Source organism: Bombina bombina, chromosome 2, assembly GCF_027579735.1.
Source record: "Bombina bombina isolate aBomBom1 chromosome 2, aBomBom1.pri, whole genome shotgun sequence".
NCBI classification, from domain to species: Eukaryota; Metazoa; Chordata; class Amphibia; order Anura; family Bombinatoridae; genus Bombina; species Bombina bombina.
This window is the reverse complement of record NC_069500.1, coordinates 619,355,714-619,376,779: the sequence shown is the minus strand read 5'-3', so window position 1 is coordinate 619,376,779 and position 21,066 is coordinate 619,355,714. Positions and strand designations below refer to the sequence as shown.

Genomic DNA, 21,066 nt, shown 5'->3' with positions numbered 1-21,066 from the left:
TTCTCTTCTCTGGTGGCTATCTCGGGTCCATCTGTCCAAAGGTATGACCTTTCGCAGGCCAGATTGGACAATTGTGACGACAGATGTCAGCCTTCTAGGTTGGGGTGCATTCTGGAACTCCCTGAAGGCTCAGGGATCGTGGACTCAGGAGGAGTCACTCCTTCCAATAAATATTCTGGAATTGAGAGCAATATTCAATGCTCTTCAAGCTTGGCCTCAGTTAGCAACTCTGAGGTTCATCAGATTTCAGTCGGACAACATCACGACTGTGGCTTACATCAACAATCAAGGGGGAACAAGAAGTTCCCTAGCGATGTTAGAAGTCTCAAAGATAATTCGCTGGGCGGAGATTCACTCTTGCCACCTATTAGCTATCCATATCCCAGGTGTAGAGAACTGGGAGGCGGATTTTCTAAGTCGACAGACTTTTCATCCGGGGGAGTGGGAACTCCATCCGGAGGTGTTTGCACAAGTGATTCATCGTTGGGGCAAACCAGAACTGGATCTCATGGCGTCTCGACAGAACGCCAAGCTTCCTTGTTACGGATCCAGGTCCAGGGACCCCAAGGCGACGCTGATAGATGCTCTAGCAGCGTCCTGGTCTTTCAACCTGGCTTATGTGTTTCCACCGTTTCCTCTGCTCCCTCGACTGATTGCCAAGATCAAGCAGGAGAGAGCATCAGTGATTTTAATAGCGCCTGCGTGGCCACGCAGGACCTGGTATGCAGATCTAGTGGACATGTCATCCTTTCCACCATGGACTCTGCCTCTGAGACAGGACCTTCTACTTCAGGGTCCTTTCCACCATCCAAATCTAATTTCTCTGAGACTGACTGCATGGAGATTGAACGCCTGATTTTATCAAGGCGTGGCTTCTCCGAGTCAGTCATTGATACCTTAATACAGGCACGAAAGCCTGTCACTAGGAAAATTTATCATAAAATATGGCGTAAATATCTTTATTGGTGTGAATCCAAGGGTTACTCATGGAGTAAAGTCAGGATTCCCAGGATATTATCCTTTCTCCAAGATGGTTTGGAAAAAGGATTGTCAGCTAGTTCCTTAAAGGGACAGATTTCTGCTCTGTCTATTCTTTTGCACAAGCGTCTGGCAGATGTTCCAGACGTTCAGGCATTTTGTCAGGCTTTAGTTAGAATCAAGCCTGTGTTTAGACCTGTTGCTCCGCCATGGAGCTTAAATTTGGTTCTTAAGGTTCTTCAAGGAGTTCCATTTGAACCTCTTCATTCCATAGATATCAAACTTTTATCTTGGAAAGTTCTTTTTTGGTAGCTATTTCCTCAGCTCGTAGAGTCTCCGAGTTATCTGCCTTACAATGTGATTCTCCTTATCTGATTTTCCATACGGATAAGGTAGTCCTGCATACCAAACCTGGGTTTTTACCTAAGGTGGTATCTAACAAGAATATCAATCAAGAGATTGTTGTTCCATCCTTGTGTCCTAATCCATCTTCAAAGAAGGAACGTTTATTACATAATCTGGACGTGGTTCGTGCTTTAAAGTTTTACTTACAAGCTACTAAAGATTTTCGACAAACATCTGCTTTGTTTGTTGTTTACTCTGGACAGAGGAGAGGTCAAAAAGCTTCGACGACCTCTCTTTCTTTTTGGCTACGAAGCATAATCCGCTTAGCCTATGAGACTGCTGGACAGCAGCCTCCTGAAAGGATTACAGCTCATTCCACTAGAGCTGTGGCTTCCACCTGGGCCTTTAAAAATGAGGCTTCTGTTGAACAGATTTGCAAAGCGGGGACTTGGTCTTCGCTTCATACTTTTTCAAAATTCTACAAATTTGATACTTTTGCTTCTTCTGAGGCTATTTTTGGGAGAAAGGTTTTACAGGCAGTGGTACCTTCCGTTTAAGTACCTGCCTTGTCCCTCCCTTCATCCGTGTACTTTAGCTTTGGTATTGGTATCCCACAAGTAATGGATGATCCGTGGACTGGATACACCTTACAAGAGAAAACACAATTTATGCTTACCTGATAAATTTATTTCTCTTGTGTTGCCCTGTCATTTTAAGGCAGGTAATTTTTAAATTTAAACTACAGTCACCACTGCACCCTATGGTTTCTCCTTTCTCTGCTTGTTTTCGGTCGAATGACTGGATATGGTAGTGAGGGGAGGAGCTATATAACAGCTCTGCTGTGGGTGTCCTCTTGCAACTTCCTGTTGGGAATGAGAATATCCCACAAGTAATGGATGATCCGTGGACTGGATACACCACAAGAGAAATAAATTTATCAGGTAAGCATAAATTGTGTTTTTGTCCAATAACAGAAAAATTGTTGCGCTTTTATTATTTAAAGGCGCAGTAGATATATTTTTGACTTCAGAGTACAATATATTAAGCATAAAACGACTATTATTGCTATTGCTAGTCTGTTTAACATGTCTGAACTACTTGTTCTATGTGTTTAAATGCCATTGTGGAACCCCCTCTTACTTTTTGTCCCTCATGTACTGAGAGGGCCTTACAATGTAGAGAGCAAATTTTCTTTAAGGAAAGTGTGCCTAAGGATGATTCTCAGTCTGATGAGAATCAGGGTATGCCGCTAAATTCTCCCCAAGCGTCACAACCTTTAACGCCCACCCAAGTGACGCCGAGTTCTTCAACCGTGTCTACTTCATTTACTGCGCAGGATATGGCTGCAGTTATGTCATCTACCCTTACAGAGGTTTTATCTAAGTTGCCAGTGTTACAGGGCAAACGCAGCAGGGCAGAAGTCAATGTGAATACTGCGACCTCTGATGCTTTGTTGGCTATTTCCGATGTACCCTCACAGGGATCTGAATTGGGGGTCAGGGAACTTCTGTCTGAGGGGGAACTTTCCGAAAGTGTGTTACCTCAAACGGATTCGGACATCATGTCCTTTAGATTTAAGCTTGAACACCTCTGCCTGTTGCTTCGGGAGGTTTTAGCGACTCTGGATGATTGTGACTATTGTGGTACCACCAGAGAAATTGTGTCAGATGGACAGATACTTAGAGGTGCCTGCTTACGCTGATGTTTTTCCGGTTCCTAAGAGAATCTCAGAAATTATTACGCGGGAATGGGAAAGACCGGGTATCCCGTTCTCACCTTCTCCTAATTTTAAGAAAATGTATCCCATATCTGACACTGTCCGGGACTCCTGGCAAACATTCCCTAAGGTGGAGGGAGCTGTATCTACCCTGGCTAAGCGTACAACTATTCCTATTGAGAACAGTTGTGTTTTCAAAGACCCTATGGATAAGAAATTGGAGGGTCTTCTAAAGAAGTTATTTTTTCAGGGTTTCCTTTTACAACCGACGGCCTGCATTGTACCAGTTACAACTGCGGCGGCCTTCTGGTTTGACGCCTTAGAAGAGTCTCTTAAGACTGAGACTCCTTTAGAGGTAATTTTAGATAGAATTAAGGCTCTTAAGCTGGCTAACGGATGCCGCCTTTCAGATTGCCAAATTGGCGGCTAAGAATGCTGGATTTGCCATTTTAGCGCGTAGAGCGTTATGGTTAAAATCTTGGTCTGCTGATGTGTCATCTAAGTCAAAGCTTTTGGCTATTCCTTTCAAAGGAAAAACCCTATTCGGGCCTGACTTGAAAGAAATCATTTCTGACATTACGGGAGGTAAGGGTCATCTCCTACCTCTGGATAGAACAGCTAAATTAAGGGGTAAACAAAATAATTTTCGTTCCTTTCGGAACTTCAAAGGAGTCCCCTCTTCTTCCTCCTCTTCCGCTAAACAGGAAGGGAATTTTGCTCAGGCCAAGTCCGTCTGGAGACCCAACCAGGCTTGGAACAAGGGTAAACAACCTAAGATGCCCGCTGCTGCTACCAAGACAGCATGAAGGGGCGGCCCCCGATCCGGGACCAGATCTAGTAGGGGGCAGGCTTTCTCTCTTTGCCCAGGCTTGAGTAAGAGATGTTCAGGACCCCTGGACACTGGAAATCATGTCCCAAGGGTATCAACTGGAATTCAAAAATTCTCTCCCAAGGGGGAGGTTTCTTCTTTCACGATTGTCTGTAGACCAGATAAAAAGAGAGCAGTGTTCCCTCTAAGACTAGTTTTGTGAGCGGCCCAGCTGTGAAGCAGTTAATAAGGGAACTGCACCTTGCAGTCTGTATTGTGTAGTGTTTACTAATTGCTCTAATTAACTGTTTCACTGCTGGGCCGCTCCCAAAACTGATCTTAGAGGGAACACTGAAAGAGAGGCGTTCTTACGTTGTGTAAAAGATCTCTCTACTATGGGAGTAATTTGTCCCGTTCCAATACTGGAACAGGGACAGGGGTTTTACTCAAATCTTTTCGTGGTCCCCAAAAAATAGGGCACGTTTTGACCTATTTTAGATCTAAAAAGTCTAAACAAGTTTCTCAGAGTCACATCCTTCAAGATAGAGACTATTCGAACAATTCTGCCATTGATCCAGGAGGGTCAATATATGACTACCGTGAACTTGAAGGATGCATATCTTCATATTCCTATCCACAGGGATTATCACCAGTTCCTAAGGTTTGCCTTCCTGGACAAACATTTTCAGTTCGTGGCTCTTCCCTTTGGGTTGGCCACAGCACCCAGGATCTTCACAAAGGTTTTAGGGTCCCTTCTGGCGGTTCTCAGGCCACGGGGTATTGCAGTGGCGCCTAATCTAGACGATATTCTGATCCAGGCGTCGTCTTACCATCTGACAAAGTCTCATACAGACATGGTTCTGTCCTTTCTGAGGACTCACGGGTGGAAGGTGAATCTAGAAAAGAGTTTGCTAATTCCACAGACAAGGGTTCCCTTCTTGGGAACTCTGATAGATTCCATATCTATGAAAATTTTCTTGACGGAGGTCAGAAAGTTAATGATTCTGAATATATGCCGAACCCTTCAGTCCAATCCTCGGCCATCAGTGGCTCAGTGCATGGAGGTAATAGGATTGATGGTAGCGGCAATGGACATCATTCCTTCTCGTTTTCATCTTAGACCGCTACAATTGAGCATGCTCAGGCAGTGGAATGGAGATTATGCAAATTTGTCTCCCCAGATAGATCTGGATCAGGAGACAAGAGACTCTCTTCTTTGGTGGTTGTCGTCGGATCATCTGTCCCAAGGGACGTGCTTCCGCAGACCCTCATGGGTGATAGTGACAACGGACGCCAGTCTACTAGGTTGGGGTGCAGTCTGGAATTCCCTGAAGGCTGAGGGTGTGGACTCAGTCGGAGTCTCTACTTCCAGTCAATATTCTGGAATTGAGAGCAATATTCAATGCGCTTCAGGCGTGGCCTCAGTTGGCTTTGGCCAAATTCATCCGCTTTCAGTCTGACAACATCACGACTGTGGCTTACATCAATCATCAAGGAGGAACAAAGAGTCCCTTAGCGATGACAGAAGTATCCAAGATAATTCGATGGGCGGAGGCTCACTCTTGTTATCTGTCAGCAATCTACATCCCAGGAGTGGACAACTGGGAAGTGGACTTTTTAAGCACACAGACGTTCCATCCGGGGGAGTGGGAACTCCATCCGGAGGTCTTTGCCACTCTGATTCTCAGATGGGGCAGACCGGAATTGGATCTGATGGCGTCTCGTCAGAATGCCAAGTTCCCGAGATACGGATCCAGGTCAAGGGATCCTCAGGCCGAACTGATAGATGCCTTGGTCGTTCAACCTAGCTTATGTGTTTCCACTGTTTGCTCTCCTTCCCCGGGTGATTGCTCGAATCAAACAGGAGAGGGCTAGGGTAATTCTAATCGTGCCTACATGGCCTCGCAGGACTTGGTATGCCGATCTAGTGGACATGTCCTCTCTGCCACCGTGGAAGCTTCCATTGAGGCAGGACATTTTCATTCAGGGACCCTTCCAACACCCAAATCTAGTTTCTCTGCAACTGACTGCTTGGAGATTGAACGCTTGATTTTATCTAAGCGGGGGTTCTCTGATTCGGTCATTGATACTTTGATTCAGGCACGTAAGCCTGTTACTAGAAAGATCTACCATAAGGTATGGCGTAAATATCTTTATTGGTTCGAATCCAAGGGCTACTCATGGAGTAGGGTTAGGATTCCCAGGATTCTGTCTTTTTTCCAAGAAGGATTGGAGAAAGGGTTATCAGCGAGTTCCTTAAAGGGACAAATCTCTGCTTTGTCAATTCTGCTACACAAACTTTTGACAGATGTTCCAGACGTTCAGTCTTTTTGTCAGGCTCTAACTAGAATCAAGCCTGTGTTTAGACCAATTGCTCCACCCTGGAGTTTGAATTTAGTTCTTAATGTTCTTCAAGGGGTTCCGTTTGAACCCATGCATTCCATAGATATTAAGTTGTTATCTTGGAAAGTTTTATTTTTGGTTGCTATTTCTTCTGCTCGTAGAGTTTCTGAGCTTTCAGCGTTACAATGTGACTCGCCTTATCTTCCATTCTGAAAAGGTGGTTTTACGTACCAAACCTGGTTTCCTTCCTAAGGTTGTTTCTAATAAGAATATTAATCAGGAAATTGTTGTTCCTTCATTGTGTCCTAAACCTTCTTCTAAGAAGGAGCGTCTGTTGCATAACTTGGACGTGGTCCACGTCCTGAAGTTTTTCTTGCAGGTGACTAAGGAATTTCGTCAATCATCTTCATTATTTGTTGTATTTTCTGGAAAGTGTAGGGTCCAGAAAGCTACGGCTACCTCTCTTTCTTTTTGGCTGAAGAGTATCATCCATCTGGCATATGAGACTGCTGGACAGCAGCCTCCTGAAAGAATTACGGCTCATTCTACTAGGGCTGTGGCTTCCTCATGGGCATTTAAAAACTATGCTTCTGTTGAACAGATTTGCAAGGCTGCAACTTTGATACTTTTGCTTCTTCTGAGGCTGGTTTTGGGAGAAAGGTTCTTCAAGCAGTGGTGCCTTCCGTTTAGGTTCCTGTCTTGTCCCTCCCTTTCATCTGTGTCCTATAGCTTTGGTATTGTATCCCATAAGTAAGGATGAAATCCGTGGACTCGTCATATCTTGTAAAAGAAAAGGAAATGTATGCTTACCTGATAAATTTATTTATTTTACGATATGACGAGTCCACGGCCCACCCTGTCATTTCTAAGACAGGTATTTATTTTTATTAAACTTCGGTCACCTCTGCACCTTTGGCTTTTCATTTCTCTTCCTAACTTCGGTCGAATGACTGGAGGGGGAGGGAAGGGAGGAGCTATATATACAGCTCTGCTGTGGTGCTCTTTGCCACTTCCTGCTGACCAGGAGGTGTAATCCCATAAGTAAGGATGAAATCCGTGGACTCGTCATATCGTAAAATAAATAATTTTATCAGGTAAGCATAAATTTCCTTTTTTTTGCAAACTGGGTACTGGCAGCTGTCTGATGGTCCCCAATAAGGCAGAGGGGGAGGGTTAGAGAGCTGTTTTGGGCGGGATCAGGGAGGTTGGGGGCTAAGGGGGGATCCTACACGGCAGCATATGTAAATATGCTATATAAAAAAAATCGAAGATACCTTTTTATTTTAGTACTGGCAGACTTTCTGCCAGTACTTAAGATGACGGGGACAATTGTGGGGTGGGGGAGGGAAGGGAGCTGTTTGGGAGGGATCAGGGTGTCTGATGTGTCAGGTGGGAGGCTAATCTCTACACTAAAGCTAAAATTAACCCTGCAAGCTCCCTACAAACTACCTAATTAACCCCTTCACTGCTAGCCATAATACACGTGTGATGCACATCAGCATTTAGCAGCCTTCTAATTACCAAAAAGCAACGCCAAAGTCATATATGCCTGCTATTTCTGAACAATGGGGATCCCAGAGAAGCATTTATAACTATTTGTGCCATAATTGCACAAGCTGTTTGTAAATAATTTCAGTGAGAAACCTAAAATTGTGAAAAATGTAACGTTTTTTTTAATTTGATCGCATTTGGTGGTGAAATGGTGGCATGAAATATACCAAAATGGGCCTAGATCAATACTTGGGGTTCTCTACTACACTACACTAAAGCTAAAATTAACCCTAGAAGCTCCCTACATGCTCCCTAATTAACCCCTTCACTGCTGGGCATAATACACGTGTGGTGCGCAGTGGCACTTAGCAGCCTTCTAATTACCAAAAAGCAAAGCCAAAGCCATATATGTCTGCTATTTATGAACAAAGGGGAGCCCAGAGAAGCATTTACAACCATTTATGCCATAATTGCATAAGTTGTTTGTAAATAATTTCAGTGAGAAACCTAAAGTTTGTGAAAAAGTGAACAATTTTTTTTATTTGATCGCATTTGGCGGTGAAATGGCGGCATGAAATATACCAAAATGGGCCTAGATCAATACTTTGGGATGTCTTCTAAACAAAATATATACATGTCAATGGATATTCAGGAATTCCTGAAAGATATTAGTGTTCCAATGTAACTAGCGCTAATTTTGAAAAAAAGTGGTTTGGAAATAGCAAAGTGCTACTTGTATTTATGGCCCTATAACTTGCAAAAAAAGCAAAGAACATGTAAACATTGGGTATTTCTAAACTCAGGACGAAATTTATAAACTATTTAGCATGGGTGTTTTTTGGTGGTTGTAGATGTGTAACAGATTTTGGGGGTCAAAGTTAGAAAAAGTGTGTTTTTTTCCAATTTTTCCTCATATTTTAAAATTTGTTTTATAGTAAATTATAAGATATGATGAAAATAATGGTATCTTTTGAAAGTCCGTTTAATGGCGAGAAAAACGGTATATAATATGTGTGGGTACAGTAAAATGAGTAAGAGGAAAATTACAGCTAAACACAAACACCGCAAAAATGTAAAAATAGCCTTGGTCCCAAACGGACAGAAAATGGAAAAGTGCTGTGGTCATTAAGGGGTTAAAAAGAGATACTCCCTTTATTTACCATTCACTAGTTTTGCATAACCAACACTGTTATAGAAATATACGCCTAGATCACGAGTTTGGCGTTAGCCTTAAAAAGCAGCGTTGAGAGGTCCCAATGCTGCTTTTTAACGCCCGCTGGTATTACGAGTCTGGCTGGTACAGGTGTACCGCTCACTTTTCTTCCGCGACTCGAGGCTACCGCAAATCCCCTTACGTCAATTGCGTATCCTATCTTTTTAATGGGATTTGCCTAACGCCGGTATTACGAGTCTTGGAAGAGGTGAGCGGTAGACCCTCTCCTATCCAGACTTCTACCGCATTTAAAAGTCAGTAGTTAAGAGTTTTATGGGCTAACGCCGGAACATAAAGCTCTTAACTAAAGTGCTAAAAAGTACACTACCACCCATAAACTACCTATTAACCCCTAAACCGAGGCCCCCCTACATCGCAAACACTAAAATAAAATTTTTTAACCCCTAATCTGCCGACCGGACATCACATCACCGCCACCTACATTATACCTATGAACCCCTAATCTGCTGCCCCTAACATCGCCGACACCTACATTATATTTATTAACCTCTAATCTGCCGCCCCCAACGTCGCCGCCACCTACCTACAATTATTAACCCCTAATCTGCCGACCGGACATCGCCGCCACTTTAATAAATGTATTAACCCCTAAACCGCCCCCCCCCCACGTCGCCGACACCTACCTACCTACATTAATTAACCCCTAATCTTCCGACCCCAACGTCGCTGCTACTATAATAAATGTATTAACCCCTAAACCTAAGTCTAACCCTAACCCCCCTAATTTAAATATAATTTAAATTATCTGAAATTAATTTAACATAATTAAATAAATTAATCCTATTTAAAACTAAATACTTATCGATAAAATAAACCCTAAGTTAGCTACAATATAACTAATAGTTACATTTGTATCTAGCTTAGGATTTATTTTTATTTTACAGGCAACTTTGTATTTATTTTAGCTAGGTACAATAGTTATTAAATAGTTATTAACTATTTAATAACTACCTAGCTAAAATAAGTACAAAATTACCTGTAAAATAAACCCTAACCTAAGTTACAATTACACCTAACACTACACTAGTATTAAACTAATTACCTAAACTAACTACAATTAATTACAATTAAATTAAATAAACTAAATTACAGAAAATAAAAGAATTACAAGAATTTTAAACTAATTACACCTAATCTAATCCCCCTAATAAAATAACCCCCCCCCCCCAAAAATAATAAAATTTCCCTACCCTATACTAAATTACAAAAATACAATACGCCCCCCCAACATTACAACCCACCACCCACACACGCCTACTCTAAAACTCACCCAATCCCCCTTAAAAAAACCTAACCGTAACCCCATGAAGATCACCCTACCTTGAGCCGTCTTCACCCAGCCGGGCACAAGTGGTCCTCCAGACGGCAGAAGGCTTCATCCAGGCTGCATCTTCTATCTTCATCCTTCTGGAGCGGAGCGGGTCCATCTTTAATCCAGCCGACGCGGAGCGTCCTCTTCAAACGAAGTTTCCTTTAAATGACGTCATCCAAGATGGCGTCCCTTCAATTCTGATTGGCTGATAGAATCCTATCAGCCAATCGGAATTAAGGTAGGAAAAATCCTATTGGCTGATGCTCAGCCCCATTGTTTCCTATGGGGAAATCGTGCACGAGCACGTTTTGCCAGCTTACCGCTACCGTAAGCAACGCTGGCGTTGCTTACGGTAGCGGTAAGCTGGCAAAACGTGCTCATGCACGATTTCCCCATAGGAAAAAATGGGGCTGAGCTGGGTGGAAAAAAAACTAACACCTGCAAAAAAGAATGCAAGGTCAATCGAGGTGAGATGTGGAGCTAAATTTTGCTCAACGCTCACTTTTCTGAGGCTAACGCCGGCTTAAAGAAAACTCGTAATACCAGCGTTGTCTTAAGGGAGCGGTAAGAAAAAAAGGCTTGTTAGCACCGCACAGCCTTACCGACAAAACTCGTGATCTAGCCGATAGTTTTTACCTCTGTAATTACCTTGCATCTAAGCTTCTGCCAACTGCCTCCTTATCTAAGATCTTTTGACAGATTAGTGCTGACTCTTAAATAACTCCACGTGCGTGAGCACAATGTTATTTATATAAAACACATGAACTAACATCCTCTAGCTGTGAAAACTGGCAAATGCATTCAGATAAGAGGCGGCCTTCAAGGGCTTACAAATTGGCATATGAGCCTACCAAGGTTTAGCTTTAAACTAAGAATACCTAGAGAACAAAGCAAATTTGATGATTAAAGTAAATTGGAAGGTTGTTAAAAATGACATGCCCTATCTGAATCATGAAAGTTTAATTTAGACTTTATTATCCCTTTAAGGACACAAAGTCTGCCTTTGATTACTCTTCATTCAGCTGTCTGTGAGAGTTGCTTTAGGTGGGTCCGATGAGGGATCAGGCATCGGTATTAAGAACCGATATCCCCCCTGCTAGGATTGGCTGTTTTCTGACAGTTACCTGCAACGTAAAAGATTGTAGCTCACTCCCCTAGGACCTATCTTGGAACAATATTGACTGGCAGTTTTGCTATCTCCTATCCACGGAGGATGTCTACTATAAAGTAACGACTATCTACAAGCAAGATAACAGTGAAGGAGGACATTACATACGGACTGCTGCTTATTTATATCAATTATTAGCAGCCACATTGAGAGCATATTCTGCACTTTGGAGCTAAGTATATTGTCCTCTTACATACTCTTATCATGGAGTAAGAACGCTGTCATTTATTGTCAGTCCTGTTATTTGTATAACTTTCACGGTGTGTATTGTATTGTACAGAACATATTATCATTCTTTTGCTCTATTGAGTATGTAAATTGTCCTGATATTTGAAAGTGCCTTTAATGTTCACCTTTTAGAAGGTCCTATATAGCCTCCGGTGATTAAAATTGGTAATATTGGACAAGAGTGCTATTTGTAAAATCTCTTTTTTTCTCTTCAATAGTTTTTCTACAAAGTCTGCCTTTTCCCTTGGGTCAGTCTTGGTCTATTGTACCGGCGAACTCCGGTCTCTCAGGCTGGGGGGCGATCTTGGTTTCTCAAAGATTGCAAGGTTTGGTATCACCTTGAGGCAGGGTTACGAATCAACATTCTGGAACTGCAAGCGATCTTCGGTCTATTCAGCCCTGGCCTCTGTTAAAGGAGGAAAAGTTTATCTGTTTCCAGCCGGACAGCATCTTGGCGGTAACCTATATAAGTTATCACGGGGGTTAACCCCAGCCCACTGGCTGTCTATTACTCTGTCTTGGGCAGAGAGGAATTATCGATCCCTATTGGCAATTCATTCAATTCCATTTGGGAACAACTGGGAGGTGGATCATTCCAGCAGTTGATCTGTCCATTCTAGAGAGTGGTCTCTCTATAGAACATTTTTAATCGCTTATTGATACAATGGGCTTACAGGACATAGATCTAATGACCTCTCACTTAAATCTCACACTTCCATACTATTGTGCAAGATCAAAAGATCCTAAAGCTCCCATATTAGTCTCCTTCAACAAAGAATACCATGAAAATCCAGCAAATCTCATAGTATAAGTAAATTAGAAAGTTGTTTGAAATTGTGTGCTCTATCATAATTATGTATGTCATGTTCCTTTAATACCCATCACTTCAATTTATTTTATTGGAAAAGAAAGTAAATGCATAATTGTATAGGTTTCTTAATATACACAACAAATATGTAGGATGACATTGTTTTATCAGTCTTATTACTTTTTTTTTTCTTTATTGTGAACTAGGAAATCAAACTGTGCATGATTTTTAAAGGGATACGAACCCTAATATTTTATTTTGTGATTCAGACAGAGCATACCATTTTTACAATGTATTTCTATTATCACATTTACTTAATTTGCATGATATTCTGTGTTGAAGAGATACCTGGGTAGGCATCTGGATCACTACATGGCAGGATATAGTGCTGCCATCTAGTGCTATTGCAAATGGATAACATTCTTGCAAAACTGCTGCCATATAGTGCTCCAGAAATTGTCCCTTCTTTTAAACAAAAGATACCAAGAGAACAAAGAAAATTTGATACTAGAAATAAATGTAGAAAGTAGTTTTTAATATTGCAAGCTCTATCTGAATCATGAAAGAATAAGTCGGGTTTCACCTCCTTTTAAAGTCTTGGACCACATGTATTTTTTTTACTTGAAACAACAACATTTAGAAGTTATGTATTAAAGCATTGCAACCATATTTTGAATGATAGATGTTGTGTATCTATATAATGGCAGAGTCATTTTATGTTCTCCTTATTTTTTGTACTTTTTAAATTCATGAAAATTTAACTGATTCTACAAGTTCCAGATAATTTTGTTGTACTATAAAAGAATGCAAGTGGTCTTACCGTGTATTGATGATTTGTTTCTATCTGATATTTCAATGAGGTATACAAATGTATAATTTATTCTAAGTTAATGTAATAAAAGGCAACTTGCTATTTCTTTTAAATTCGCTTTGAAAATAGAGCAATCATGGCTCAAACAACCTTTTTGACCTAGTGTCTTTTGTCTTCATAATCGCTTCAACGCTATTGCATTTGTCGTCATATGGGTAGAAAACATTTTGATTTATTCCATCTAATTTGTTTGTTTGTAACACCTCGAGACCTCATTTTTGTATCTCGAAACCTTTAATGACCACAGTGTGGTTAATTAACATTTGGTGTCTGCATATTGTTTGTAACAAGTCAAAAACAAGATATAATTATTTTTATACAGTATTAAATGGCCTGGGGGTCATAATATCCAAAAAATTGAAAATTATAGATATGTGTGAGATATAAATGTATGATATGTTTTTACTTGTAATTGTAACATATGAGTCTTTGAACTATGTGATTATCATTCTTTTTCCACCATGGGGTCCAATTATATTTAATGAGATTTTTTTTCCAAGTTTAAGTGATCTGGACGTTAGGAACAGTTGCATTGTTGTATACAGTCTCAAGAGAGCCAATTCGACTAAGGAAGCAATTTGTGACAATTTAGATTAAATTGTTTTTGTCTATGATAGATATTAGTTTAGAGCAATATACTTGATGGATAACTAGCTCTATAGTAATACAGTTTAAAATATTTTTTTAGAACAGAAGAAAATATTAAATAGGGATGATCAGAACAAATGAAAAATTAAGGCAGCAGCCATATGAATTATTTTTTCTAAAAAACAGAAATTCACAAAATGACCTGAAATTAAGAACCAGCTTATTATACTAAATGCCAAAATCAGACCACTACCAATTCTGTCTCCATACTCTTGAAGGTACAAATGTTATTTAATAAAACAGATCCCTACATATAGTTGAACAATGTGGAAATGTTTTTTTGAGTAGTAGCTCATATGTAGAAACAAAATCTAGCATCATCCAGATGTTATAACAAGCAAGATACCAAAGTGTTTGGGGGCAAATATCAAGTTCATCTACCTTGCCTATGCTCTTCAGTTAGGCCACGCAGCTGTTTGCTTGAGGTAACTGAAAGATCGTGGGCCCTGGGCCGCCACCCCCCCCCCCCCCCCCCACACACACACACACCTTCCCCAGGAGACTGGGTTAATATGTATAGTAAGCTACAAACACACTATTTCAGCAGTTCAGAAGGACAAATTTGAAATAATTTTTTGGACCACTTTAGGTTCCACAATCTTACAGGACAGCTCCCTAGCCTACTTCTAGGGAGCTGTCCCTACTTCTAAAGGTGACTATGGCACAATCGATAAAAAAATGCCTACTTCTAAAGGTGACTATGGCACAATCGATAAATGGGAAGTCAAGATACAGAATATGCTACAAAATCATTTTCCTGAACTGGGGAAACTTCTGTGCCAAGTTCTAGCGAAAGATGAGTTAACACCCCTGAATATGTGGAAAAAGCAACAGAAACTAGTGTGGAGGTGATCATTCTGGTGCGACATACCTCTACCAGATCAGGCCTCGCTTGAGTATGGGTCCAGATTTTCACAGCTGTTTAATGATGATTTTGAGATCTCCCAAGGAGCTTCTGAGTATTTTAGTGCAGATTTGAGGAGCTCGGGGACAGCTGGGAGGATCGGTCGACGTTTGTGAGCTAGCAGATCACACTATATGCCCTTTGGAGCTCCTGGTCTGTAACCAACTGACATCTCCAAATTGCCTGACTGCAGAGGAGAGGAACGGCACATAGGAAATAGACTTATTCTGCTGTACTAAACAATAAGAACATCAAACAGCTTTACAGAGCTCTCATGCATATATGGAAGTCACCCTCTGTGAGTATGGAGATGACAGCTGTGAAGTACTGCCTCGCGGCTGGATTTGAGAGACTCTCATGTCGGGTTTATGGTTGGAGATCGACCATTACTTAGTGATGGTGACCCACATAGGAGCTAATAATCAGAGGTCCTATTCCCTGAGACAAGGGGTTGGATGACTGTATTATTTGAGACATTAATTTATGCAGCCTATGACAGTTAGGGGGAATGAGGCTGTATGGAAGCTTAGATATATAAAGAGTTAACTTAGATCCAGTATGATGACTATTTTCAGTCTGTGAATATACACTGCTATACCCTGCATCATGTTTAAAATGATGTTATGTATTATATCTATATGTTTTCACCTATAGTAGCTCCTAGACGCTAATACATATATATGTTAAGTATGTATGATTATAATATTTATACTGTTCCTGACAGATCTGTGCTTGCTTACATACCTAAAATTGTTTTTGGTGTTACTATATAATATATTTTGAACTCCATTCTGTTTAGTATGCCTGTTATTGGGCTGTGCCCTATATTATTAGGGAAGATTTTTACCCAGCCCAAATGACTCATTTTACTGATAGTTCCTTGGCTCTCTTAACCTTTAAGTTCATTGCCCCACTGCTAACAGGTTGTGCTTTATTTTATTATTGATACATGGTGATACCTTTCTTGAATAATATAATTTGTTGCCCTGCTTACATCAGCCAAGACAGTGAAGTGTCCAATTTTAGTTTTGGACATCTAGTGGGAATCTCACCTATTTTGTTCAATTAGGATATTTGGAAATTATCTGCCCTGTCTTTTTTGTTAACTCTGAAAATAATGTTCTGTTGGGTGACTCCCTATATTCAGAATACAAGTGAGCCCATCCAGCAATTTGGTTTAGTATCTACTCCCTTAAGACCCTAGATCCTCTTCTATAACCCTCAGCTATATTTAATATGGGCTACAATTGTCTTGTGCTCTCCATTTACAGTAGGCATTGCTCCTAATTGTTATACTGGACATCTTTTATGAATAATTGTATTTTATGCTTTGCTCAGTTATCTGTTTGGTTTCTAGGTTACCTGACTTCAAACTGTTTCTGTTTTTTTTACTCAATAAGGCTCTAAATATATAGCAAGCTCTATCCAGGGTACTGAATAAAAAATGGGCTGGCTACTTAGCTTACATTTCTGCTTTTTCAGATAAAGATACCAATAGAAAAGAAAAATTAGAAAGTTGCTGAGAGTTACATGCTATGACTCATGAAATAAAAAGTTTGGATTTTATATCCATCATAATGTATTGCTGCTCTGGAGCAGACTATAAATATATGTAACCCATTGCAGGAAATATATATAATTATCTCTCCTCTGGAACTTGCTGAGAGTCTTTCAGTCTCTCTCACTAGAGTGGGACAAACTGACTGCTAGTTCACTGGAATTCTGGCAAAAGGGAAATAATGTATGGCCTTATATGCTGTACATTATTTATCCCCTTGGTAATCAGGATCGGCCAGACATTGCAGTCTAGCCTGACACTGACAAGCTGCGGTCACAATCAGTCAGGTTCCTGAACAGTAGAGTGATTGGCTGCATTTGTCTAAATGTCCCTGGCTGCGTTTTTTCTAACAAATGAGCAAATTAATTTAATTTATTTATTGTACAAATACAAAGGATAACAGAAAATGTGTTACATTTTCATTCATGCAGAAGTGAGTGCATGTGCCTACACAGAATTGCACATGTTCACGCAAGCTGTATTATCAGAAGCCAGGAAAATGTTATCACCCAACTTTGAAAATAAATTATTGTTGGGGACTTTTTCTTTCTTGTCTTAATCATACTATATTTTAAAGATCTGTATAGTCTACATTCTACTCAAAGAAAATGATCATTTTTATGGATTTGATGTTTTACACTCATAAATGGACATAAGGTATAGTGCATATTTCAATGATATTATTTCTTAATCAAAATTTGTTTTGTACATTTTAAGTTAGTCATATTTTTTCAAAATATTTTGGGGGGGAAATGAATGTGTTACTGGCTACACAATGATTACTATATACAATTATTTGCTTTTAAGGGAATTAAAGCTGCCTGTTAAATTAATTAAATGAACGTATAGGATTCAATACCAAATGGCGATGTTGAAATTTTATTGCATGTTTTTTAGTTAATTATATATAAATATGAGCTTATAAAGAAGGTACATAAAATATGAAAAATAAATCACATTTTCAGCAGCATAACATTAGATGGATGATTAATGAGTTAATAAAAATGGTTTTCAGGTGTGTGAAATTGCATTATATTGTTTTTCTCTCTTCCAGTTGGAGAGGCAGATTCTGATGCAGAATCAGATGCGCCAAAGACAAATGGCAATGCAGATTGCATGGTCTCGAGAATTCCTCAAGTATTATGGAACTTTTATGGGACTTGCAACCATTGGTTTAACAGCAGGGTATGGATTTTATTTCCTTTCCCCACTGTCCTGTTATCTTTCCCTTATCTCTGCTCTCTCTTCCTCTAACTTTGTTTCCTAGATTATTCTCGTGTCTGCAGTATAGCATTTGCTTAACAACTTTTTGCTTAATAACTTTTCATAAGGATGATTCCATATACCTTACAAATAAAGTCAAACTGCAGAGCAGTCAGAGAATTTAAATAAAGGTAGGTTAGGTAATTTTCCTGGGCTTTTACTTATAGGCGTTATATACTTTAAATCCTGTGTACATTAGTTTATTTAAATACTTCAAAAAGGAGCACTATAAAAATATATTCACTAGTGTGAATTTCCCGTAGGGGGCACTTCCAAACAAACACAATCTAAAACATATAGACTGGTGTATAAACACAAAATCAGAGCTAAGCACAAAAATCACAAAATAAAAAAAACACAAAATAAAAACCAGAAAGTCCCATACAGATTTCCAAATTAAATGCAGCACTCCGTCAGAGGATGGTCGATTCCTGATCTAAGAGGGTCTGTAAAAGAAAGAACACAGAGGCTCAACAATAGCCTAGTAACTACCAGCACAAGCACAAAAGATTGCAAAAATGAACAGGTACTCACAAACATGGAGCACCCTATGGTGCTAATGGGGCAGGCTGGAACTTTTGCAGTAGTCCAGCTAACTGTATAGCCACCGGCTCTTGTCCAAACCGAAGGATGTCCACGGGGGTCCTCTCCAACTTTTATTCTGGAAATACAAAATAGACCACCATAGCCCAGTACAGTCTGACAATTTGTAAGTTAAGGAAACACTTACATGAAGCAAAGCACCTCCAGGTGCAATATAGGCCGACTGGGACTTCACAGCCGCCCAGCTGACTGAACTCCTGTCCAGCAGATGTAACTCCTAACAGACCGGTTCAGGATAATAAAGTCCAAACTGCACTAGCAAGTGTATAGAATAAAAACAATTTACTTTATTAAAAAGCGACGCGTTTCTCGGCCGTTATAAGGCTGTTTCCTCAGGCTAATACATTATAAAATAGAAAATACACTTGCTACTCTGTGTTACTAAGCCTCCTTTTGATTTTATTGTCATGGTGATATATAGTAAACAACATTGGCTATATATATATATATATATATATATATATATATATATATATATATATATATATATACAATTGGTAACATTAAACACAATGTATAATCTCATAGATATACGTAATAAATCCAACATAAAATTGATATATCTTATATACACAATAATTGTTGTTTAGAGAAACATGTTCACAAAACGCAAAGCATACTAAATTCATCCCAATCCTGACAATATGCATAATATTGTAAGCAATACAAACAATGCATAATATATAACATACCCAATATCATAATGTTGTATATTGTATACACGGTCAAAATCATTATGCAAACGTCAAAATTTGTACATGTATATTTATGTGTGACATCATAGTGATACATACATTTTATTTGAAATGTATATAACATTGTATGATCGTCTTAGTGACGATCCCCTAAAAAAAACAAATAAAATATAAAAATAAATTATTCTTTGTCAGACTGGAAAGTAAACACCTACGTTACAGCAAAGTGATCTACTTAGCGGTCCACATCAAGAGTGAACTCGTCTAAAGTAGTGAATATAACGAATAGGTATGAGCAATAAGCTTAAACTCGAACCATTTATGCCACAGTTTTTTTAAAAATAAAAATAAATATGAACCGTACCTATCCCAAAATTACTAAACCTAATGGTGATCACGCTATCAACAAATTTCACCCACGCTCTAACTAGCATGAAAGCTAGACGGGTGACGCAATCGTAAATCTCTGCACATAAGAGGAGGGATAGAGATATGTTTGCAGGATCACCATAGGTTAAAGGGCGGTCACCTCCCCCTTGCGTAATATCCTACGTGCACATCCAAATTTATAGTTCATAAGCAGTATCGGGTAGATCAATCTCAGCGCTAGCTCACAGATGACAATGGTTTGTCTTGGAAATAGTGTGGTGTAATACTGCAAGGGGACTCCTACTACACAGGTCTGCATCCATCTATAACATGTAGAACCCATACCTTGGCTAGTATATTAATTATTAAAAATTTAGAAAATAAAAGGACATATAATCTATAGTGTATATATATTCAAATAATATGTTCGATCCAGGGGCGTATTATGGCCTAGGCCAACAAGGCTGGTGCCTAGGGAGGCAGATTTGAGAGGGGCAACACATCTGCCCTATCCTCTCTCTAAAAGCTAGCACACAGTACAGTGAGCGATAAAGTGCAGGCTTTTACAGAGAAGACCAGGCACGTGCACTGATAAGGTCGCTCTTCACAGGCAGTGCTCCTTTAAACCATTGCTTCATTTAAAGCCGCCGGCATTTTTGCAGTGGAAGCATTCTTGGTGAGAAACTTGCCGGTATATGCTTACAAGGTGAGGCTGAAGGAGAAGACCTTGTGCCGATATATGCTGCCTCCCCTTGTCAGCTGTGGTGGGTCTGCGAGTGCAGTGCTTTTTTGCAGGTCTTTGTAACTAAAAGACTGGATGTGTCTGTGCACTGATTAGATCAGCTTGTGATGTCTAATCATAAACTCTCAGCGCTAATATATGTTAGCTACTAATAACTAGCTTTCTCTGCATTCATGAACCCACGGAGTAAATAGTAAACAGACACTTAGTGTATGTTGTTGCATGTGAAGGGCAGTGACTGTTTCAAAGTGTTTTTTTCTTTCCCTCCCTTCCTCTCTCCCTTCTTTCCCTTTCACCCTCCCTCAACTCTATTCCTCCCTCCCTCAACTCTCTTCCTCCCTCCCTTAACTCCCTCCCTTCTTTCTCTCAACTCCCTCCCTTGCTCCCTTCTTTCACTCCTTTCTTTCCCTCACTTCTTTCTCTCCCCCCATTTTCTCCACTCCCTCCCCACTTTTCTCTTCTCTCTCTCTCCCTCCCTTCTTTCCTTTCCTTCCCTTTTCTCCCCTCCCCTTCTTTTCTCTCCCTTCTCTCAAGGAGAAAATAGTATGAGATGCAAGCAATTCAACCCACCTGTATGCAAGTTTTTTGCTATCCCATTTTCTTTTGAATTGTTATGAAATAAAAAACAAAAAACATTTTATACACTAACCCAAAAAAAATATTAACGGGGAAAAAGGGCCTAAAACCTTTTGGGGGGGGGGGGCAGCAGAATTTTGAGTGCCTAGGGCAGCACTGGTTGGATCGGCTATATTCAAAACTCCCCAATTAATGTGTAACAGAGCCTACCTTATCTACAAAAGTATAGAATTAGTGTATATTAGTGATGAAGATAGAAATATGTGACTAACCATAGCGTGTACATGGGATAAATGAGTCCTACTTGTGTGTGTGTGAGAGAGATTAGATTTCAGTGGGTATATAATAAACTATAATAACTCAAAATCTTAGTGTACTGGACATATATCTAACAATGTAATGTAC

The 21,066-nt window shown here is 39.9% G+C and overlaps 1 protein-coding gene across 1 annotated transcript in view; it reads left to right on the top strand.

The window, feature by feature from the left end:
• PLGRKT (plasminogen receptor with a C-terminal lysine) overlaps positions 1–21,066 on the top strand; it is a 314,821-nt gene that overhangs the window by 225,336 nt on the left and 68,419 nt on the right. Inside the window, exon 3 of the mRNA XM_053702554.1 lies at positions 17,468–17,598. Coding sequence (XP_053558529.1) covers positions 17,468–17,598 — 131 coding nt within the window. The remainder of the gene's footprint in view (positions 1–17,467; positions 17,599–21,066) is intronic.